This window comes from Anopheles coustani, chromosome 2 (assembly GCF_943734705.1).
Source record: "Anopheles coustani chromosome 2, idAnoCousDA_361_x.2, whole genome shotgun sequence".
Taxonomy (NCBI): Eukaryota; Metazoa; Arthropoda; class Insecta; order Diptera; family Culicidae; genus Anopheles; species Anopheles coustani.
In genome coordinates this window covers 32,928,775-32,950,452 of record NC_071289.1, presented here as the reverse complement: position 1 = coordinate 32,950,452, position 21,678 = coordinate 32,928,775, and the positions used below count along the sequence as shown (strand labels likewise).

Genomic DNA, 21,678 nt, shown 5'->3' with positions numbered 1-21,678 from the left:
GTCCATCAAAATACTAAATGGAACTAATTGAATCAAACGACTTGCATACTGATGAAACGAAAGCACTCGTTTGGATGACGTTTAAACCGAAATCGTTGCCAAATTTCACTAAGTGGGCTAGACTACACCAAATGCGAGCTGCTTAAAACAGAACCATCTTTATTTTCTATAGCATTTTGATGGAAACTTTAAATCCCCACCCGGCACCGTCATCAATCTGGGTGACTTCATTCGGGTGAATGGAAACCCAGGAAAAGTCGTAGCAAACGGTACCGGCCCCAAAAGTGTCCGGTAATAATGGGCTTCTCGTTAGCCATTGGCACATCCATCAATTCACCGGACCAGCGTTCGGGAAGCAAGGGAAGAAACCTGATCTATAAAATCTGTTATCCTTTGGAGCGATTACAACCGGACGCTCGGTAGCAGAATTCGAGAAGACCGTCGATGATTGAGCCATAATCGTCGACTGAAATGGTCACGAAACTGTATCCGTAAAGCTTTTAAATGGTTTCAGGATTTTATCCCTCCCGAATCGCACAAAGGACATTATCCACCCTCCTCTATATCGGTTCTCTCACTCCCTTCAAAGAACTTTAGAAAATAATCAATTTCTAGCAGGCCTTCCGCTTCTTCTCGACTGTCCGCAGAATGCACGGTAAGACTTTGCTATCGTTAAGCGTACCGGCGTTCTGATTGATGGAGAAATTAAATTCATCAAACTATTAAACGCAACTGCTGTATTTGCCCAGCGATGCCAGCCTGAAGTCGAGCAAATTGATTGATAATGGAGAAAATATTGAATTACTAGAAAAACCTCAACCACGAAGCGCTAGAGAAGATTCCGGATCAGGAAGACTCAGGGAAACATTTGTTTTCCTCACTTTGAAATGCTTTATAACATCGCAAATTCGATAAATTTCATTTTACGACGAATATCCCTTTTTCAATCTTTTGTCCTGCGTCGAATAATGGAAAGGTTTTCGACATGGTACAGATAATGTATAAAGTACAAGTACAAAAACAGTTTGACGGTATATCAATCGGAAAGAAAAAACCAACAAAATCGAAATCAGTGCTGAAGCGCAAACGCACAAAAACATTCACTTCAAAACAAGAGAAAAACATAAACTGACCGGGCGCTCTCTTCCAATCGAAAAACGTGCTCGGCATTCAAATTTACGGCAAATGAACAAACTCCATCGGTTCCGCTACATTTGCGTTTAATTGTACTTTCTGTTGATGGTGAAAAGCGCTCGCCCTCTTTTTTTCTATGTCTTCTTATGGGTCGTGAGCTGAGCCGTATTGTGCGGCTTTAATAGAGTTAACGCGGCTTCGCTCCGCGTGTTTTCACGGGCATTGTGAACCTAAAAACAACTCGCATAAAATGTGCGGTTCCATTTACTTATTTTTTTATGCCTCAGCTTTGCGCTATTCAAATTATCTTTCAACTGCTTGCTTTATTGAGCTTCACTGGGAGGAAAAGCTTTCAGAAAAAAAAGCGCCAGTGACAGTGGTGAGTCCCTTCATGAAGAGATTATAATATGAAGTTTAAAAAAAAAACACAGGAAACGTCAACCCAAACGTTCACCCTTGTCACTCGAAGGCGAAGGACCAACTCAACCTTACGCCAGAGGAGAGGTTTATTGCCGTTTAATTATTGTTATTATTTCGACCTCGTTGGCTCGGTTGCCTTCCAGGATGGGCCTTTCACGTTGGATACGATAAGCTGATCCGAAGGCGGATTGAATATAACTGTGGTTTGGTATTTTTCCATGTCAACCCTCTTATGGGTTTGTTAATAGAAAACGTGGATTAAGTTTGCCTTCTCTTGAGCGAACTCTTCTTATACTCAAACCTTTGCAAAATCGAAAAATGTGCACCAAAGAGGACGTATTTGATGCATATTCAAATTACATAAAAAGGCTACTGTAACAGACAATAATGAGTCCTGCGCAATCGATGTGGAAGATTTCCCTTAAGGGTGTCATTACCGGAGGGCATCATTATTTGGGAAAAACTTTCCTCTCCCTCCCACTAAACCGTTGAAAGTTGGGTCAAGCGTTCCGGGGTACGCAAAGTGTTTTCACTAACGAGCAAGCGGTTCGGGTCGCTCGGTTGCCAATTGCAAGCCTCGACTCTCGAACCCAACCCCAATGCCTGAGGGCACCACTTTATGTAAACGCATCCCCCGGCCCCCCGGGGAAAGTTTAAACGCCCTGGAACTCTACCCTTTGAAAGCTGGTCGTAAACTGATATTTTTCTTCCCATGGATCCTGCCGTGGCATCACCATAGTGTTTTGTGCTCCATCATGCCGGACTCATCCCATATGTCCTTGGGCGGGACGCGAGAGTAAGAAATCAAACGGATGATGGATCGACGCACTGGTCGTCACAGTCCCTTGAAAATGGAGTTTATGATAAATTATAGCGCCGCAAGGCAACGGCTCCCACGGGGTGGTGCAAAAACTGTTAAACCACCAGCCCGAAGCGGAATGGATACAGCTTTCCCCATAAATCAGTTCATATGGACGAACCCAAAATCATCCCCCGGTGCAAGCATTAATGTTACTTAAAACCATCCTTATGGTTTGTTTCTTTACTATATTTCCCTTTTTTTCACATTTTGACAGTCGCGAAGCATTCTCAAGTTCTCCTCCTCGCTCCGGTTGCGGGCGTTGGTTGCGTGGCTTATCTAATCTGGTTTTTAAATTAACCTCAAATTTGCAACCTCATCCCGGCGGTCTGTGGATCCGTCGTGCAGTATTGTGCCCGTGAATGAGAGGCGGGAAAAAAACAGGAAGCCGAGTGGCGCCATATGTTTGCATAGTGCTTCCCATGAATCATTTTCCAATAAATTATGATTAATGGTAGCTTTTTTATTTGGGGATATATATTTGCTCTCGTTGAAAACTCCTTTGTTGTTGCTATTGTTCAAGCATTCACGCAAGCAATAATCAATGTTGCATTTTAAAATATCAACCTAACAAAATGAAAATAAACATATATTTTCATCATCTTTGTGCAAATATAAGATAGATGTCGTATGATTTAAAAACAAAAAACTCTTTGTATTTATTTTTTTCAAAACATAACCTCAAACTTTCATATTGGATGATGCGATCAATAATTCACACACATACCGGGATTACAAAACAGGAATCTAAATCCAGGTTAATCGATAAATTTTCCCTTGCTTCATTTGAAATGGATTTCATCTGGCTCGATGGAAAATACGCGATGAACTATCAATACCCGCGTTTACTATTTATACACAGCATCTCTATGGCGTTGAGTCTAGACAACAGCGTGACAACGGCTTCATCTCCATCGTCCAACAGCTCTATGAAACGTGATACAAATATGCCTCGGAGAGAAACAGTACGCTCACACATGTCCTCACCCCTAGCCGCCCTGCTATCTCTCGGTTGTTCCTCCGATGCAACATTAAATCTTTCGAACTGAAAATCAGCATCCACGTACGATCCTTTCGGTCAATAGACTGGCACGACAGCCCAAAGTAGGATTAGCTGCCATTCCCGTTCCTACTGACAAACAACTCGTTCTGCGCTGGTGTGTCGTTGCCAAAGAACGTGCAAACAAAAAAAAGCAATAATCCATCATGGTCTCCCCGGGCTCCACAGGGATGGATTTTAGCCACTTCACATTTTTGTTGGCGAAAATATTTGATAACCTACCCGTGTTTCCATTCGACAACTCTCAACCGGCCTGCGAAGGAATGCTGCCTAGCGATGTCTGGGGCTGCAGTAGTGGCGGAAATATTTGCACCCGGAGACCGAAGGCGTGCCCCTTACCGGGCCACAGTCCTACCGAGCGCCGTCCGGAAGCGTGTGATTACTCTCTTCGAAGAGCTTTGCTGCCCTCGTTTCTCGGAGCATTAAAACATTTTTGTAGAGCGAAACAGAAGAAAAAATAGCTAATAATAATCGCCCGAACGGAATGCGACAGCTTTTCGTGTGGGGGGGGGAAACTGAAAATTACGACGCCCTGCATCCGGACAACGGAAGTCTTTTGTTCTAATCCCTATTTATGAGCGCAAAATCCTTCTCCGTATTGGAAAGTTTGTGATCAACTGCCGATAAATGCAATATCAGAGCGAATATTGGAAATTCGATGAATTCGATGAAACCTAGGGGGGGTTGCTATGTTACCAAACTTGCTTACCTACTGAAACTTTTTCTTCTTGTTTCTATACGATATTAAACGCTTCCAAGAATCGCACAAGAAAAGCTCAATTAATATTGGTATTATACTGGGGTGCTTGTGCTGACCATTCTTTTATCTTTCAATAAATATATATATCTTCATCCAAATGGCATTGTACCCGGCACAAGCAATCTGCAAACCCTGGTTGGTTCTTCTATAAACTTCAATTAATTTTTACGAAGCCTGTGGGGGGAAGAAATTTACTGCAAATGGCATTTCGAAGCAGCCGAAACCATTCTTGGTACGATTAGGAGCTGAATGATTCTACTGCTGCTGATGATGCTGATGATACTACTGTGTAACTTCGGCTGATCGATAGCTCTTGAACAGGCTTAGCTAACGTCGAAAAGCCTAACATGCTTTATTTTTGCCCCATCGACTTCATCGGAAAGCTTACCAGAGCCCCATCTATGTACGTCACTTGTTGAGCTGAAGTGGCCGTTGCAATGATTTAGTGAACGAGCCGACGCTTCCCTTTCTAACCCTAGTGCGTTGGCTTCGTATGGCTGCCGTAAATCACACTCGCACCGTCCCCGTCCCTTTTCTCTTAGCCTTGAACCAACCTCGCCCGACGGTTGAGTGCAATGACAATCAATTGAATCAATTAGTCAATGCTGCACTTTTTGCAGCGTCGTGAGGGTGGTTTGTGGTTTCGGTCATTAACACCCGGCTCCAGCTAACCCCTTGGATGGGGGAGGGTGGGGGACCTTTATGACATTTAACGCAGACCTAAAGCAGACAGTAGAGAAATTGCTAATCTGTAGCGTCAAGGACTCGCGGTTATCTCTCCTCCGTGAGAAGATTTGGTAAAACCTTGAACAAATAAGTGGATGACATTTTGAGCATCTTCTCATCAACGATTTCTGCCCACCGTGGGAAGTTAAAGGGCAGTTAAAGGACACCTTCACCAGCAGTAATAGGGTTTTTTTTATGTCTGCAGAACTTCATTTCGATCAACTCTGTCATGCTCGAATGTCCGTTTATTTTTATGATCGATCGAAACCGCAAAGCCCCACGCTGACCGTTGGCAGCTTTTACAACCTACCTCTCGAGTGACCGTCCCGGGTTTTCTGGCCAAGAAAAATATCCGTCCACGTCAAATGTGTTAAAAATAAACTTCCCCAGCACCTTTGACCCGTAAATTCATCACTCAACCGGTGATCGGTGCGAATTTTTGCAGCCCTTTCTTTCGCATGCCCAGTGGAAGGTTTTTGTTTGTTTGTATTTATTTTTGTTTCAAGTAAAAGTAACCCGTCACAAACCCGTAACAAGTACCCGTAGCAATAAAAACCCCAACCCGAAACACACGGGAACGGGGCAAACCTTCATACGTTCGCTTGATGCCTCGTTTATGTTGCTCCGGTGAAAGCGAGTGATCATTAGGGTGACTAAAGATGTATATTTTCACTGCAGTATGTGAATTGAAAAAAAGGAAACAACAACACGCGCACACATGCGAGTTTCCTTGCTTGTGTTTTTTTTCCTCTTCTTTTTGGGGACAGCGAATGGCTCCCGGGAGGGTCGTAATTTTGCTTATTGTCCTTCAACCAAATGCGGCAGAAAAGCGGAACCCCGCGCCCAAAGGCACACCGGTTAAAACCCCGGCCCGTTCGCCACAGATCGGTTGTTATTCGAAATGGAAAGAGGAAAAAAATAAAATGAACCCCAGCAGCTCACCATGATGTACGATGTAACCGATTATGTATTGCACCATAAAACATCACGCAACAACCGTTTGCAACAATACGCACTCCAGGGTGAGGAAAGGGAACGAAGGGTCGGGCAGCAACTCTTTGGGGGAAGGAGCAGCGCTATGAAATAAAGCGCGTTTATTGTGGCATGATGGCTCTTCGGCTCACGGGACCGGAGGAGGGTCCCGGAATTTGACGGTGGGTTTTCCGCGGGCAAAATTATATATGCCAAGGCGGTGGTGTAATTTCGCTGTCTAAATTATGACTCGTGGAGCATTATTAATCCTTCTGTGTTTGCACACGAATGATGCAAATTAATTTTAAGCACATACGGTTTGCGCATAAATTAATCGCATTGCATTGCGCCAGTGTGCAAATAATGAAACAGTTTATGCAGGGCATCATAAATAATGTTGATTTAAAATATTTCAAGGTTGTATTGATCCCGGACCATGTTGCGTTTGATTGTTCGGTGTGCTTCATGGATGCTTGTCATGGGGTTTTTAAAGCAACAACATTTCCTATCATACATTGAGAACAAATTAAATTCCGGTTCTTACATCGATTCAATAATCCTAACCGTTGTATCTCCCAAGAAAAGGCCCCTACAAAAAGGGTTCAATGTTGTACAACTCTTATCCTATTCGAACCTTTTCGCTTCGCGAGTCGAAGTCCTCGTGTAGAGCGTTTTCCAGTGTTTCAGTTTTTCCCTCCCCCTGACACCCGTGGTTGAACGAGAAATTGAAGTTTTATTAGATTGCCCCTGACCCTGCCCAATCGTACCCACGCCAACATTTGCTTGCACCCGAATCGGAAAGGTGGGTTTGCGAGCCGAGTGTTGAAAGCAATTTACCGAATGTCACTCACCGTCTGTCGCCTAGGATTCGTCACCTCGAGCGCCTCTAGCCCATCGTTCTGTTCCGGGACCGGAGGGATGATGTTTCTGGCGCGTCGTAGCTTTGTCTATGTCTATGTTTGTGTGGATGGTTTTCGGTAGGCCTTACAATGGAGCAGGTTCGATGCTGTGCCGTAAGTTCGTCGACGGAGAAGAACCGACGCTCTAATGATTTCAATAATCCTAATGGAAATTCACCATCATCATCGCTAGAACAAAAACCTTCCCAAAGGAATTTCCCCCCACCTTGCTTGGGTTGAAGATGAAACACACCAGCTGCACACTTACAGACACACACCAACACACTTGATTAGCAATCGCGCTAGCGAACGCTCTTCCTTCCAGTTATCGTTTCCAGTTCCAAAGAGTCGCTTTATTTTTTTTCTTAGAGAACAAAAATAACAAAAGCCCTCCAACACTTTCCGTTCGTCTGCGAGACCCTCTGCACACTCCCCCACACCCAAGGCGTCCACTCTTTATCGCCTCTCGTCAGCTGCATCCTTCAACGCAGGTCGAAAGAGAACTGCTGGCAGGGTAACGAGATATTTGACACTCAATGTTCCGGTAACTTTTATGAATAATTCATCGCCACACACACACACACAAGTCTCCGCGTGCGTGCACGTCCCACGACCGACGAAGGATGTGTCACTCGACCGTAGTTTTCCAACACGCGGTGGAACGATAGGGAAATTGATCGAGCTTGAAGGGCTTTCGAAACGGTAGCGAAGGCCTTTGCGGGCGAAAATAATTGAGGCTGGGGGGGGGGGGGGGGGGTGGGCGAACGAAAGGAATCAAAAAGTTAACGGGTTCGTCTTTTTTCCTAGATGTTTTTCACGAGTGCGGTTCGGTGCGGTCTGTTGGGAATGGGAAAAAGTTTTCCCTCAATCAACCGATGCGATGGGACTATATTCGTCGGTTCTGCTGCAAACAACTCGCCGAGCGGAACTTTCGGTAACGCTTTAAACTTACTTTGAATACTTTGCGCCGTCAACCGGAGACACGATGCACTCTGGCCTTACGCGTTGGCCAATGGAACGGAAAAGCCACACAGCGTACACCTCGGGGTTTGCCCGGTGGTCGAGGAAAACTCCCGCACCAAATGGCAATCGTACGGTGCTTCGAATTACACGCGCAAACCCAACAGCGAGCACACCGTTTTTCGCTTCGCACCAACATTCCGAAACATTATCCACCGAAACGGTGCGCACTCGGGTCCCGTACACGAACACGAACAGCCGAGTTGGTTGGGCTGGCTTGGCGAGAGCAACCAACACTACAACAGCTGCAGCATCCTAGCCTATTTTCCCGCCCGCCACCCACCAACGCCACGGACCCGCCGCCCTTCGTGGTGGTCAGCCAGTTTGGTTTAATATGTATTAATGGAAAAGTATGCAGTACGACAAACAAAAGTAAGGTCCAACACTAGAACTAACGAACCATTGCCAGACAATACCTTCTCAGGGGGAAAAGTGGTTGTAGGTGATTCACAATGGAAAGCATTTTCTCTTCCCCTGTGACCTTATCGTTGTGTCTTATTCTGCTTTCGACTACAAACCGAGCAGGTGATTGTACATAGCACTGAACCGAACTTGTGCTCAGATGACCCGTGAAAACAACCTTTTCCAGCCCCCTTTGCCATGCCTTATCTGGAAAAATATTTGGGACAAATCTTGGTAAAACCAGCCTGAACGAATCGGGTTTTCTTGCATCCTCTTCACCGCGATGGTGCTTGTAAAAATAATAGCCACCGTTATCGTTTCACCTTCTCGCGTATGTGTTCGCCTTTTCACGTGCACTCTTCACGTACGGCAACAGATTTCACTGCCCCGGAGGGGAGGGCCGGATGTCCCCACGGGTCGAGAGAAGAACTTCTTGTTTCACCCTGGCATGCAGCCAGCTTCCGGCCAGTGTGGGCGCAAACAGGCGGTCACCAAATCGGTGCCAAGAAAATGTTCGCACAGAAAACTGGTCGCGTTTCAACTCACTACCGGTTGCTTGTGGATTTGGTCGTCCGCGTGACCGTTTCTTCTTCTCTTGGGTTTCACAGGACGACGACGGCACGGAACAATCGAAATCGAGTCCGACAGTGCGGTCCGACCGTGGTACGTGTTTACGGACCGCCGTGACGTCACTCACTAAAGTCTTCCAGCGGGAGCACAGCTAGTGTGAGGATCGCCTGAAGACACAACAAACGCACTCCCACACACACACACAAACAACGAGGCAGCGGAAGAGGAAAACTAGAACCACATGCACGCCGACGGACGGCATACGAACGAGCGACATAAACGTGCGCCCTTCTTTTGCTTCCGCGTTGGATGGCCTGCAGAGTTTCCGTTTTTCGGAGTAACGTGAGTGTGAGCTGGTCGGAAACGCTGATGATGCTCGTAGTGAGCTGGGAGAAAATCAAGCAGTGAACTAGTTGTTTTCCTTCTTTGCTATCAATTCAATTTAGGGGTGAGCAAAAGTCACGCGCCGAGACAGACACAACCGTACGCGACCGTGAGCAGGGCGTGAGAAGCGTACGTCTCACTTAGGATGGGCGGCGAGAGAAACGGATCGCAGCTTCAATCATCGCACTCTCCGCTTTCTCGAAAGCGGAAGGATGTTTATCTAACACAAGGACACGCTGCTCTCGCCGTGGTTACCGTCCGCTCTCGGAGGGCTGGCGGTAGTTTTGAACATCATCGGATATTAGCCTCCAGATGTTTGGAGGGATGTAATGGTAGCATTAACCGTAAACTCAAATGTTTATTTACTATGACCGTGAAAACTTTCCTCGTATACGAAGTAAGATTGCGCGTAAACAAAAGCTATATTCAAGATGATTTTTCTGCGTTTGTTTTCCTTCACACCACACGCAACACTGAACCTAGCCTCGGAACACTTGCGATTGATGAAATGACATACGATGGACCGATGCCGATGACGATAATGGTGATGATGCGTGGCTACACCAATACTATCGAAGGCGTTGCTTCAAGGAACCGTAAATATTTTTAGGAAATGTATTTTACCTCCAAATAATTAATGAATATTCGGTAAAAAAAATGTTAGAAAAACATACAGCTTCGTATACAAGAGCGAGAGTTGCAGAGGACAGTCAATAAGGGATTGTTTTGATTGTAATCACAATCAAAAACTCTGCCAAAACGCAACCAAAACAACTGTCATCCGTCACTGCTGTCAACGAAAAGCTTGCAGGGCTGCCTGGGAAAGCGCAGGACGCGACGTGCAAACGGCGAGCAGTGAAAACCTGGGGATGGCAAAAGCACACCAACACCACCACTGCAACAGCCAGTGAGAGCTGGTGGTGTGTCTCACCATGACTCATTTTCACCACCGGCCAGCATCCATCGCCTGACGAAACTCACCACAAAACAGATGGGCTATTTCGGGTTCGGCTCGGTTTCGGTTCGTTTCACTCTCCGTTTCTTCCCCAAACTGCCCCCTCTCGGCCACGGTGCTAAGCTTCCAGAAGGGCGCAAGTTATAAGGGAAGAACCGGGTCAACCGGGTGACATACGATGGTTTCGCTGGTGTGCGTGCACCGGGATGCGTGGGATGTTGTTTTCTGCTAGACGTGCGCTGAAGACGAACTCGAACGCCGCCTCAATGAACAGCGGTACGAGCGGCCGAAATCGAGCACACGTACACTGCACACCGACGCTGTTTGCAGCAGCCGGAACGGATCGGAAAAATATGACACCAACACAGGCAAGCGAATGTTGCTAAACAGCTTCCTCCTGCATGTGGACCGCGCAAGGCTGGTTAGTGAATGGTCCATTAAAAAAGCATATTTTTTTAATACTTCCTTTCAGATGAAGTGCTGAATAGATGAGTTTTTGAAAAAACTACATAAATGTTTGTATTATTAAAATGTATAAACTTTTTATTTAATTCTGCTTCTTAGAATTTTCTGTAAAAACTTGAACTTAAAAAATATTTTATGTGAACTACCAGGCGTCTCCATCTGTTCAATTCGGTTTACTTCACCGGATACTGAGAAACTAATTTATGTGAACTACCAGGCGTCTCCATATGTTTAATTCACTAATTCGTTACACCACATAACCGAATGTATTTTTCAATCAAATAAACTTCAAAGCAAATTTGATTAGATTGACTGCACTACGCTGGGTTTGATCCAATGGTATAAGGAAACTGTTATTGATTCGCTCTACTATCAAGTACCTGAAGAGTTTCCCCACAGAAGGCATCCATTTGGAAAACACTCAATCGACAACGCTGCGCTCCTTCATCGGAGCACCGCGAGCTCATCACGTGCTCATCACGACCAAGCCATTTTGTATTCACACTACACCGAGTCAAAACCATTTAACACCCTTTCACCCGACGCATTTAAAAGGCAAACGCTTGCCAAACGAGCCGTTCGCTCCGATAGGAGGAAGAATAGGGACTAAATGCACAATGCAGTCTCTTCGAGAGGCATTTTCCGATCGGCATACCGATGCCATTGTGTGTAACCCATCGCAACCCGTTCGACTGTTTGACCAACTACAGACAACTCAACAGTCTCCCGCCCTGTGTGAGGGTAACAAAACATACCCCTTGCACCTCTGAACTATGCGTAACTTTGAGTCCGACTGCAATGATACTGCATTGATGGTAAAATCGCAATACATAACCGCAATATCGATTGCAGACAAACTGAAGCTAGAAATGGTGGCTCGGTTGGTAAAATACTTTCATTCGAAAGTCGATTGAAAGACGTAGAATACAAAAAAGAGATAACAAGAAGGAGTAGAAAATGTATTCCCCCACCGGCAGAGTACGTGAATGAATCGTCATTGCGCTTTCGTTGAGTTTCTGGATCGTGCTTTAAAAAGATCTGCTGAAAGCTTCTCGAACTACCCGTTCCCATAAAATCGGCACCATTACGACCCATACGTCGCTCGATTCGTCTTCGGTTGAAAACGGACGCAAAGCCACCCGAAAATCTCGCTTTATCACGGCCGGAAAAATCGAACCATGGATGCATAATCAACACTTTCACAGCCCTGCACGTGGCGGAACTCCATTTAATGTTCGTTCGATCTCCACCTGCAGGGTGACGAGCTGCAGTAAACCGACGTTTCTGGTGGGGGACGTTCGCAATTTTTTTGATAATACAGATTTCTTCCGAAGAAAGCCAACACTTTTAAAAAGGAAGAGAAAATGGCGATGGTGATGGAGATTGTGTAATACGAAGCGAAGTTTATTTTTTCTTCAGTTCCTTATCAACACAAACATGCTGGTCTGATACGGTCACTTATCGTGTGGAAATTATTTGCATTCTTAAAGTGTTGATTATTTGTAATACTGTAGAATCCTTTTAAGAAGCCCCAATTTACTACTTAAATACAACTGAATGGTTTTAGAAGCTCACAGTTTTTGGTTTCTAGAGATATGTAGTTAAAATAACAATAATTCGGCCCATGGGTTAATAATGATTATCGCTGCACTAAACTCCAAAGCTATTTCGTACTATATCACAACACACAAACACGTAAGTATCTGGATCGCCACTAACGTTCATGGCAGCGCATTGCCCAACGCAATGTTCACCAGACACGCGGTGCTGCATCTGAATGGTGCAAACAGAGCGTAAAATTGTTGTCACCCCCAACGGAGCATATGTTTGTCCGGGCCGGCAGTGGGAAAACTAGCCCGACCCTAATTATCACCCGAGGCCGGAACGTGGCTTCGCATGCTGTGTGCGCAATTAATTTCCTGCGGGAAGCATTTTCATTTCACGTGGTTGTGTAGATGAGATTCGAAACGCAAACAGGGCTGGGTGAAGAAGGACAAGGCGGGCGAGGTGGAAGAAGCAACAGTGAGCGAGCAGGTGGTCAGGAATCTGTTACAACCCAGGATCAATTGCATTATCCGGTTTAGTATTGATTGCATAAAGCCAGCCATAGGTAGAGGCTCATATGGTATTTTAAATGAATAGATAATTAATAGCTGATAAATTGATAAAAGTTGTGCTGAAAAAAAAATGACACGCTTTGCTTTATTTTAACTCTAACAAATCCCATGTTAAAAAAGTTCAAATTTCAAGTAAAATTACTGGCCATTAACAAACTCGATAACAAACCACTTAATGGGAGTTAAACATCTGACGGAAAAAGGTAATTCGAGCAAGTGATTAAAACTTACACAGTTGAAAATAATGATAGTTCCCAATTAACACTTGTTGAACTCCAAACTAACCGTCATCCAGGAAACTACACACTTCCGAACGAACCAAGCGAGGGAATGAAATGCGAGTAATAAAAAGATTTTAACGGTTTATGCATTCCACTACATTTATGGGAAAGCTCGTAAAAGTAGCAACTAACTCTGCACACAACAACTAGCATCGTCGGTTTGTTTTCAACCATCACATTTCGTTTCCATTCGAGGGTGTTTTCAACGAAGCGATTAAAGTATCGTAAAACTGCTACAAAGGCTATAGCAATTTAAATTATTTCGATGGGCTCCCTTTTTGGGGCTAAAAGGTTAGTTAGGAGAGTTATTAAACATATTAAGTGGCAATTAGACAGAACTATGTACAGCATGGTAAATGTTGCATCGGCTGACCTTTAAGCTGATTTAAGCCAAAGCACGATTCGTTCTTGTGGTTGGCTCCACTCTTCATTCGGCTAATTATCCCTCCTGCACTCCGGTGCAAAGTTCAAGGGCCCGAAAATATGCCAAAAACTACATTTAACCCGGAAGCTGGCAGTACGTCCGACGGAAGTCTCCGTTTTGCTCTGTGTACTCCATCCGGTGTATTTTCCGACCACGTTCAGGCAGTTCATTTATGCAGCTCTTCTCCCGTGTGTAGCGTAGCTCATGATGTTGCTCAGTGGTGCCTTTTTTCTGCTGGGGCCAATTTTTAACACATCGTCGAAAAAGAAACGAATACATGGGTTCACCTGACGTAGAGGTACGAAACGAGGGAAAAAACACTCGTTCCCCCTCGGATGTTCTCTACACTTGGCTTTGGACCGTGCATGGCTTTGGACCGTACCTGACACCCTCGAACAGAGTTGTCCCCGGGGGGTGGGAAATTAATTTTTTCACGCTACGCGAAACATTCATTAGCCCAATTACGGGTACCGCCGTTCGGGTTGCGTGCGGTTTATCATCGTGACGCCCGCTGGAGGACGTTGGAAAGATTCAAAATTTCCCATTTCCACCAGGAGTGGCAACCAGACGCGATGAGTGCGTTTTGACGTTAGCATCAACGAAGTACGTCACCTCGTTCAACGCCGTACGGGAACCCTGTGCTACATGAATTCTCTTTCTGTCAAAGCAGCACACGGCATGTGAGCTTGTTTCCAGTTGAATGTGACATCCTTTCATTTCTCTGGAAAATACAGATAGGGACCACGAAAAGTGGAACCTTTGGAAAAGAGCACGAATACCGCTCCTGCGGTTGAGTCCCTTACAAAAATCGTTTGGTGACAAGCGTAGGTTAGAACCAGTTCGTGATTTGATTGGGGTTGACACAGGACGGAAGTAAGCCTTGAGAGGAAAACATTTTGGTTAACTTCGTGCAAATGAAAACAAAATGTTTGTAAAACAAAACCTACAGGATTTGTGGGCTGTATTCATTGAGCAGCAAATAACAATAAACTAGAACCTTGGAAGTAGCTTAATTAAATTAATTAAAGTATAAAGAAACATCACTATCCACACCCCCAAGACCAAAACTACTGCAATTTTTTCCCCTAATATATCTCAAGGTTTTTTATTTATTTCTTTTATCTTTTTTCAAAGCTGCTTCCACTAAGCTAAGCCCTACGAATTTTTTCACGTTCCATTAAAAATATGTCTTCCAAAAGGTGAATGCCTTTCACAGGATTAAACCACTCTTCCCAGCTTGAAATAAAACACCTTTTACCACAAATTTATGTCCACCGAGGAAAGGCTGGAATTCAACTACGAAAAACCAGGTACGTGCGCCGGTTCTGATGCAATAAATTTTCCCTTGGCCATCGTGTACGTGTAAGCGCTTCGAAAACAACCCACTTACTCAGCGGAAAAAATCATGTCCCCTACAGCCGCCTCGCATCTACGGTCGTGTGTGAAATATTTTTCCTTCCACCGGACGGCGGAAATGCGGAAAATTTAGCACTTAACCGTCAGCAAAATTAATGATGTAATTGTGAGAGTAAACAATGGAAGAAACACCATTCAATCGACCGCGAGAAACAACGTTTCCACCTCTCTGCTATCAAGGAAAATGTTCTATCATCGCTCTTTTCAACGTGATTCGCATTCCTTCTGGACCCATCATCATCACCATCATCATCATCGTCGGGCAGGGTCCCGTTTTCCGGTGAGCAACAAAACGAGCATACTTACACACTTCAAACGCTGAAAACCATTTTCAAAAGCTCTCCTTTTTTCATGAAAAAATCCTTTGACTGGCCAGTCTCGTTTAAACGTTTGTTCCAATGGTTGGATCAATATTTTCTGTCGTGCTTCCGCCGGAATGACTTTCCGACCATTGCCGGAAATCGAACCCCTCACGGATCGGATTTTCAAAAGTTAACACAAAAAAAAACATGAAGGACCACGTTCAAACCTTCTCCCATCGCTTCACCTTCGGCTGCATGTTTTCATTTCATTTCAAACGATATTTACACAAACCATTTGCAAACAGGAAATCACCTCCGAAGAAGCCTCAAACCAAACGAGCCAACCCGTTCTCCCCTACCGGTACGGTCTACACTTACCTCCGGATCGTATTGTGGCCGCCATGTTTGCTGTTGTTGCTTTTTTCGATGGACGATTGGGTCGCTGGACACAAAATTGGATTTGTGTCGGTTTTTATGCTATCAACACTATTTAGCTCCAACCGTAGGGTTTGGATTTCTCCCCCTTTTTCTGTGCTCGTTGTGCTTCCAGAAAAATCCTTATTGTTGCCTGCGTTTTCTGGTCGGATAAAGGATGAAAAGGGATCCGGTGCTGTTTTATTGTATCCCAGTGACGAAGGTGCTGTGTTGGAAAAGGAAGAAAGGAAAAGAAAACGATTTTATTAACAGTCAATCAATGCAAAGTATGGTTCAGGATTTGGTAGTAATATTGATCCTTGGAGCATAAATAATATAGAATCGAATTCATCGCAATGAAAACACATTCATCGACAGAGAGGTGGGAAGCAAATATTACGAACACACTCAATTCTCGATCCAGAACTGTTCATTCGTTGAACCGCTTACGATTCGTACGCTCCCCATCAAGGGATCCCTCCTTTTGTTTGGCCGTTGTGCTCGATTTACGGGATATTTACCGTCCGTTTTGACCTAAGAACCTCCCTTCCGATTCGGGGCCGTTTAAACTGCGCCCCACTCCTAAGCAAGCAATGCATTTGGCACTATCGCCAGTTTATGAGCAGTAAATTTTGGCCCGCCCGAAAATGAAAGCTTCATCATTACGCTCAACCGCGACTTCACGATCCATTTCGGTGATTTTGCTGGAACTGGACATTTCAAAGGGAAGCGGCGTGAGGGACGTTCTGGATGGTCATCAATAAAAGTGCCGATTGCCGTGATTCCGTGCTTCCGGCTACCTTTTTCTGCACCTAAAACCGCCTAGGATGTGTTTTCCGGACGCGCTCCCTTACATCTGCACGCAGCTGCGTGCCATTCTGGCCGATGACATAAAACCCAATCTTCCACAAATCACTGTCCATTAGGAACCACACTGGTTTCATGTTACGGTAATAGCGCAGAGTAATATATGGCCGTATGGCACATCGCTTGGATTTCGGGCACTTCACATGGGGAAAACCATTTAACATTACTGCTCGTACAAACAGCTTCTGCTAATAGATTTTGTAAACACATAGTCGGTGTTTGCCCTCAAGATTGATTCAATGAATCGGTAGAAAAGGTACAATAATTTCTTGAAGAAAAAAAGTTCATGCTATAAAATTCAAATGTTTCCTCTTTTAATAAATAGTTTCACTTAAGCTTCTTCAAAGTGGTATTAAATTTCAACCTCTTAATTTAATATAGAATAATACAACAAAATCCTTCAATGAATGAATAGAATAAACTGGTTAATTGAATTAATTTATCTCAAATACACAAAAAGAGCTCAGAGTCATATTCTCCAAAAGGAAGAGAAATTTTTTGAAAAAAATTGTATGCTTTTCGTGCAACAACGACTGGGTGGTATTTTTCCGCTACATCGCATTCCAGCTGTGCGATATTGATATTAAAGAAATTTCCATGGGGAAAAGATGTAAATGAATGCGCACAGAAATTCGCTCCCAAATGTCAACAAAAGGCTTGAAGTTTACGATAACGAGGGAAAAAATGTCTAGCGTCCAGTAGAGACCCACGAGAAAGCAGTTAAAGCTAGGAGCATGGCCGTAGAGGAAAATAGCCAAAGACGAAAAAAGTAAAAAAAAAACTGCAATCCCCGAAGGTAAACGCGAAGGGTATGGAACGAACACTTATAATTAATGGTATCTACTTAGCAGTGACACTTCCCGCGCAGCTCTTTTCTTCCAACAGAAATGGACCCATTTGAGCTCGGTCTTTGCGTAAAAGGATTGCAGGCGGACGACAAACACAAATGCTACATTATTTAGGAAGCGAAAACATTTTACCATTTTGCAACCGTTCTTCTCGCCAGATTAAGCAGTTTATTTACATTTCTTCTGAATATCTCGGGTACGTCACGCGGATCTTGCTTGAATTTACGATAAAGGATGTCTTCTAACCATTACTGTAGAGTTTGAAAAATTAAAGCAACGAATGGTTGGGTAATGTATCCCGCCGAGGAAGTAAAAATAAACCAGAAAAGGGGAGAACGAACAAAACACCTTTAATCTAATTTCCTTTAAATAAAATGTCAGTGGCAGGCGCGAAGAAAAGTTTATTTTTGGTATCAATGAAAAAGTATAAATAACTTCAGCTGCAATAAGTTGTCCCCGGTTGATGCCATTCGGACCCATTACAACCCACCCTCACGTCGAAGACTCCGTGGCGCAACGGTAGCGCGTCTGACTCCAGATCAGAAGGTTGCGTGTTCAAATCACGTCGGGGTCAAAACAGGTCGGAATCTTTTTTTGCAGCCCTCAACAATATTACACTTTATTGCATCAATTATTTCGTACAAAGTCCATCAAGTTTTTTTTACCGCTTCCTCTTATTAAAATATAACATATCTGACCAATCGAACGATGTAAACAATAATTAAGTAATAGTTCAAAGGTTTACACATAACCACCACCACCAGTTCGTGTGAACAAATGTGGATAATGCACGTGAACAAGTCGGTGGAACGAAGGTCAGGTACGTAAACAAAAACAAAACTTCCGCCCCAATCTGCCTTGCACCCTTGTGTGAGTCGCGATTCTAACGTTGAACTATGTGTCTAACGGGTGCCTTTGCTATCAAAGCCAAGGCCGTCAATGCCGCTTGAACAACTGCTAATGGTCAGTAACGATGTTTCGCTCTCTCTTCTTGTCCGCTCGTTTCTAACGATGCTGCTTGTTGCTTCTTCGCACTTGACTGCTCCGTCCTATCAGTCGCCTCGCGTTCATTCACAAACGGTTGACCAACGCATAGCTGCGGCGTTAGTAACGCCATTATCAGTGCAGCCACGCGCCTGTTTGTAACTATGTATGCGGTACAGTGTATGGCGCAAGATTTGATGACGCGGTACATGAGATAGATTTGAATCGTTGAAATATTTTATATTATTGTTGGCTATTTCAAATCAAATTAAAGTATCTAACAGCATTTGTTGCTAACTCATATCAGCTCCGAAGTAATGAAATTCGACGAAAGAGGCGCTCGTTCGAAACCTTTGCACGTTTTACGACGCTCAAACAACCGTGCAATCCCTCGGTGCTTCATCTTATCCGTTGTTGCCACTTACAGCGGTGCGTACAAGCCATTACATCAATCATCAACTTCCGAATGAGTCGTTATTAACGCTCTACTCACCGAACACCCAAGACATAGTTCGCTGACTTCCTACGTTCTAACATCAAACCGGCCACAATATCAGAGCACCATGGGTGATATATGGCCCTGGCAGCATCTGCGTAAAATTTGATTTCTGGTGTTATGATGGTCAATTCGAGCACATTTACGGTCGATGCCAGAAGTTCCTGGGACGCGTGACCACTAGAATTCAGTTCATTTCAATGATACAAAGATGTTAGAAACAAATGAAACAGTTTCAATCGTGTTGATTTAATTCATTTTGATTTCCCAGTTACCAATTTTCTATTCGAATGTAGTAATACAAACAAACAAAAAAATATTTCTTCGCAATATTTCTGAACTCGTTAATTGTAAATGATGTACATTTTACAATTCCAATACTTTATGTTCAATTTAACTACTTCCAAGAACAAGTCAGTTTACCTATTTAGAAGATTACCTTATAACCTGTAGTTGATCGACAAGTTTTGATAAAGTCCAGTTAAATATTGGCTTAAAACAAATAAACTGTAGTTTCCGAAGGAATTTTAATTTTAATTAGTTTGTAGACTTATTTAACTTTAAACTTTTGAACTCAAAGACATGCCATTTTCAGAAATTTTTAAATTTCTATCGACGCTAGCCAAACAAACTACAAATGTTTAATGTAGATGAACTATTGAACTTATTTGGTCTGGCAATCGTTCTTCTTTTGTTTTCCAGTTGAAGTTCTGATGAAATTATAATTTGTTCACATTCTCTATGTGATGTTTTCAAAGAATCATTCAGTACTATGTTAACCGCGTTAGTACAGCGCTGATAGTTCAACGTTCATTTCGTACATCTCATAACAACTTTTCAGCGCGATGTATAATCTTTGCAATTATTGTGTCCTTCAAACTGTTTACTAACAAAACGTAAGGTTAAAAACCTTTGTTTAGTAATCAAAGGGTTGGTGTTATTCAACAATTCAAGCGGAAGTAGGTGGGTGCATTCAATAAAAGACTGGACCTGGCTGAGCTCAAGTTTATTCCACCTTTGGCAAGACAAGAACAACCAAGCAAGTCTACAAAAATTTGGAGCATACAGCTTACATTCGTGTTTCTCGTGCATCGTCGGTGATAAAATGTTCGTTTACACACTCGGTCTCGTCGCGGTAGTGCTTTTTCTCGGCCTAAAATACGTCTACTCGTATTGGGACAGAAATGGACTGCCAAACCTCAAACCTGAGATACCGTTCGGGAACCTTCGCACCCTGGCAGAAAAGAAGGAATCATTTGGTATCGCCATCAACAACCTGTACCTTCGGTCCACCGAAAGGTTGGTCGGTGTATATTTGTTCTTCCGTCCGGCCATCCTCATCCGGGATCCACATCTTGCCAAGCGGATAATGCTCAACGATTTCCAGTACTTCCACGATCGAGGCGTCTACTGTAACGAAGAGCGTGACCCACTGTCGTCCAATCTGTTCGCCCTACCCGGCCAGCGCTGGAAGAACCTGCGTGCGCGTCTCACGCCGACCTTCACGTCGGGGCAATTGCGCAACATGATGCCAACGTTTCTGGACGTGGGCAAGAAGCTGATGAACCAGATGGAGAAGCTTGTGGAGCGTGAAACGGTGCTCGAAATGCGTACCATAACGTCACGATTCGTGCTGGAAATAGTGGCTTCCGTTTACTTCGGGTTTGAAGCGGACTGCATTGAAAACTCGGATGATCCCTTCCGAATAAATTTACGTTGTGCCAATAGTAAAGGTTTTTTAAATAACATTCGCTCGGCGGGTGTATTTATCTGTCCGGCCTTGTTGAAGATCACCGGATTGAGTGCGCTCTCTCCTGCACTGATCAAATTCGTTACGGACTTGGTTAAGTATCAAATCGACCATCGGGAACGGAACAAGATCACTCGGAAGGACTTCATCCAGCTGTTGATTGATCTGCGTCGCGAAGCAAAAGATAACACGGAACATATGACAATCGAGCAGTGTGCGGCCAATGTGTTCATGTTTTACTTTGCCGGAGCAGAGTCATCCACCGGCACCATTTCGTTTACACTCCACGAACTCTCACACAATCCGGAAGTGATGGCGAAACTTCAGCAGGAAATCGATGAGATGCTGGAAAGCAATTCTGGTGAAATTACGTACGAAAACATAAAAGGCATGAAGTATCTCGACCTGTGTATCAAGGAAACGCTTCGGAAGTATCCCAGTTTGCCGATCCTCAATCGCGAGTGCACTCAAGACTATCGAGTTCCAGACAGTGACGTCGTCATTCGAAAAGGCATGCAGGTGATCATTCCATTGCTCGGAATCAGCATGAACGAGAAATACTTCCCGGATCCAGAGCTTTACTCCCCGGAACGCTTCGATGAGAGTACGATGAACCACGATCCAGACGCATACTACCCGTTTGGAACCGGGCCGCATAATTGCATCGGTAAGAAGCCTTTAACACACGGCTTTGGCTCCCGTTGATATCTAAAAGAGTACCATTCTATCGTTAAATATATATAAAGGTCTCCGACAAGGCGTTCTGGTGGCGAAGATTGGTATCATACTACTGCTTTCCAAGTACAACTTCCAACCCAGTATTCCATCAAAGGTGAAATTCGCAGCAGCTACAGTTTCTCTAGCACCAGATGGAGGCTTGCCGATGAAGGTAAAGCGGCGGTATTGAGCATACTGTTGAAGCTCGTGTGATATGTATACTGTGGATCATATGTTTGATATGATGTAATGGATAAATACAACATAATTTCTAATATAACATGATAAACAACTGGCAATGGGTGAATATTAGTAATGTTTGAAATGTATTCCATTGTATAGTTCATACCATTGCGATTAACACACTTCTTAAATCAAATTATCCATATTATAATCTTTAAAAGATCTTCTTATTCTTCTTCTTCTTGGCGTAACG

General features: G+C 44.0%; 2 protein-coding genes and 1 non-coding gene across 3 annotated transcripts in view; 2 read left to right on the top strand and 1 right to left on the bottom strand.

Moving 5' to 3' along the window:
* The window catches only part of LOC131264264 (uncharacterized), a 70,314-nt gene extending 51,526 nt beyond the window's left edge, over positions 1-18,788 (bottom strand). The window contains exons 1-2 of the mRNA XM_058266548.1: positions 18,773-18,788; positions 15,545-15,806 (exon numbers count right to left, since the gene is read on the bottom strand). Coding sequence (XP_058122531.1) covers positions 15,545-15,806; positions 18,773-18,788 — 278 coding nt within the window. The remainder of the gene's footprint in view (positions 1-15,544; positions 15,807-18,772) is intronic.
* Trnaw-cca (transfer RNA tryptophan (anticodon CCA)) lies at positions 17,798-17,869 on the top strand. The gene has a single exon. It is a non-coding gene; the product is annotated as a tRNA-Trp (tRNA).
* A 1,092-nt stretch (positions 18,789-19,880) lies between the features above and the next one.
* Positions 19,881-21,432, top strand: LOC131264263 (cytochrome P450 6d3-like). Its single transcript, XM_058266547.1, has 2 exons — positions 19,881-21,192; positions 21,272-21,432. The coding sequence occupies exons 1-2, from the start codon at positions 19,881-19,883 to the stop codon at positions 21,430-21,432; spliced, it is 1,473 nt and encodes a 490-aa protein (XP_058122530.1).
* The last annotated feature ends 246 nt before the right edge of the window (positions 21,433-21,678 follow it).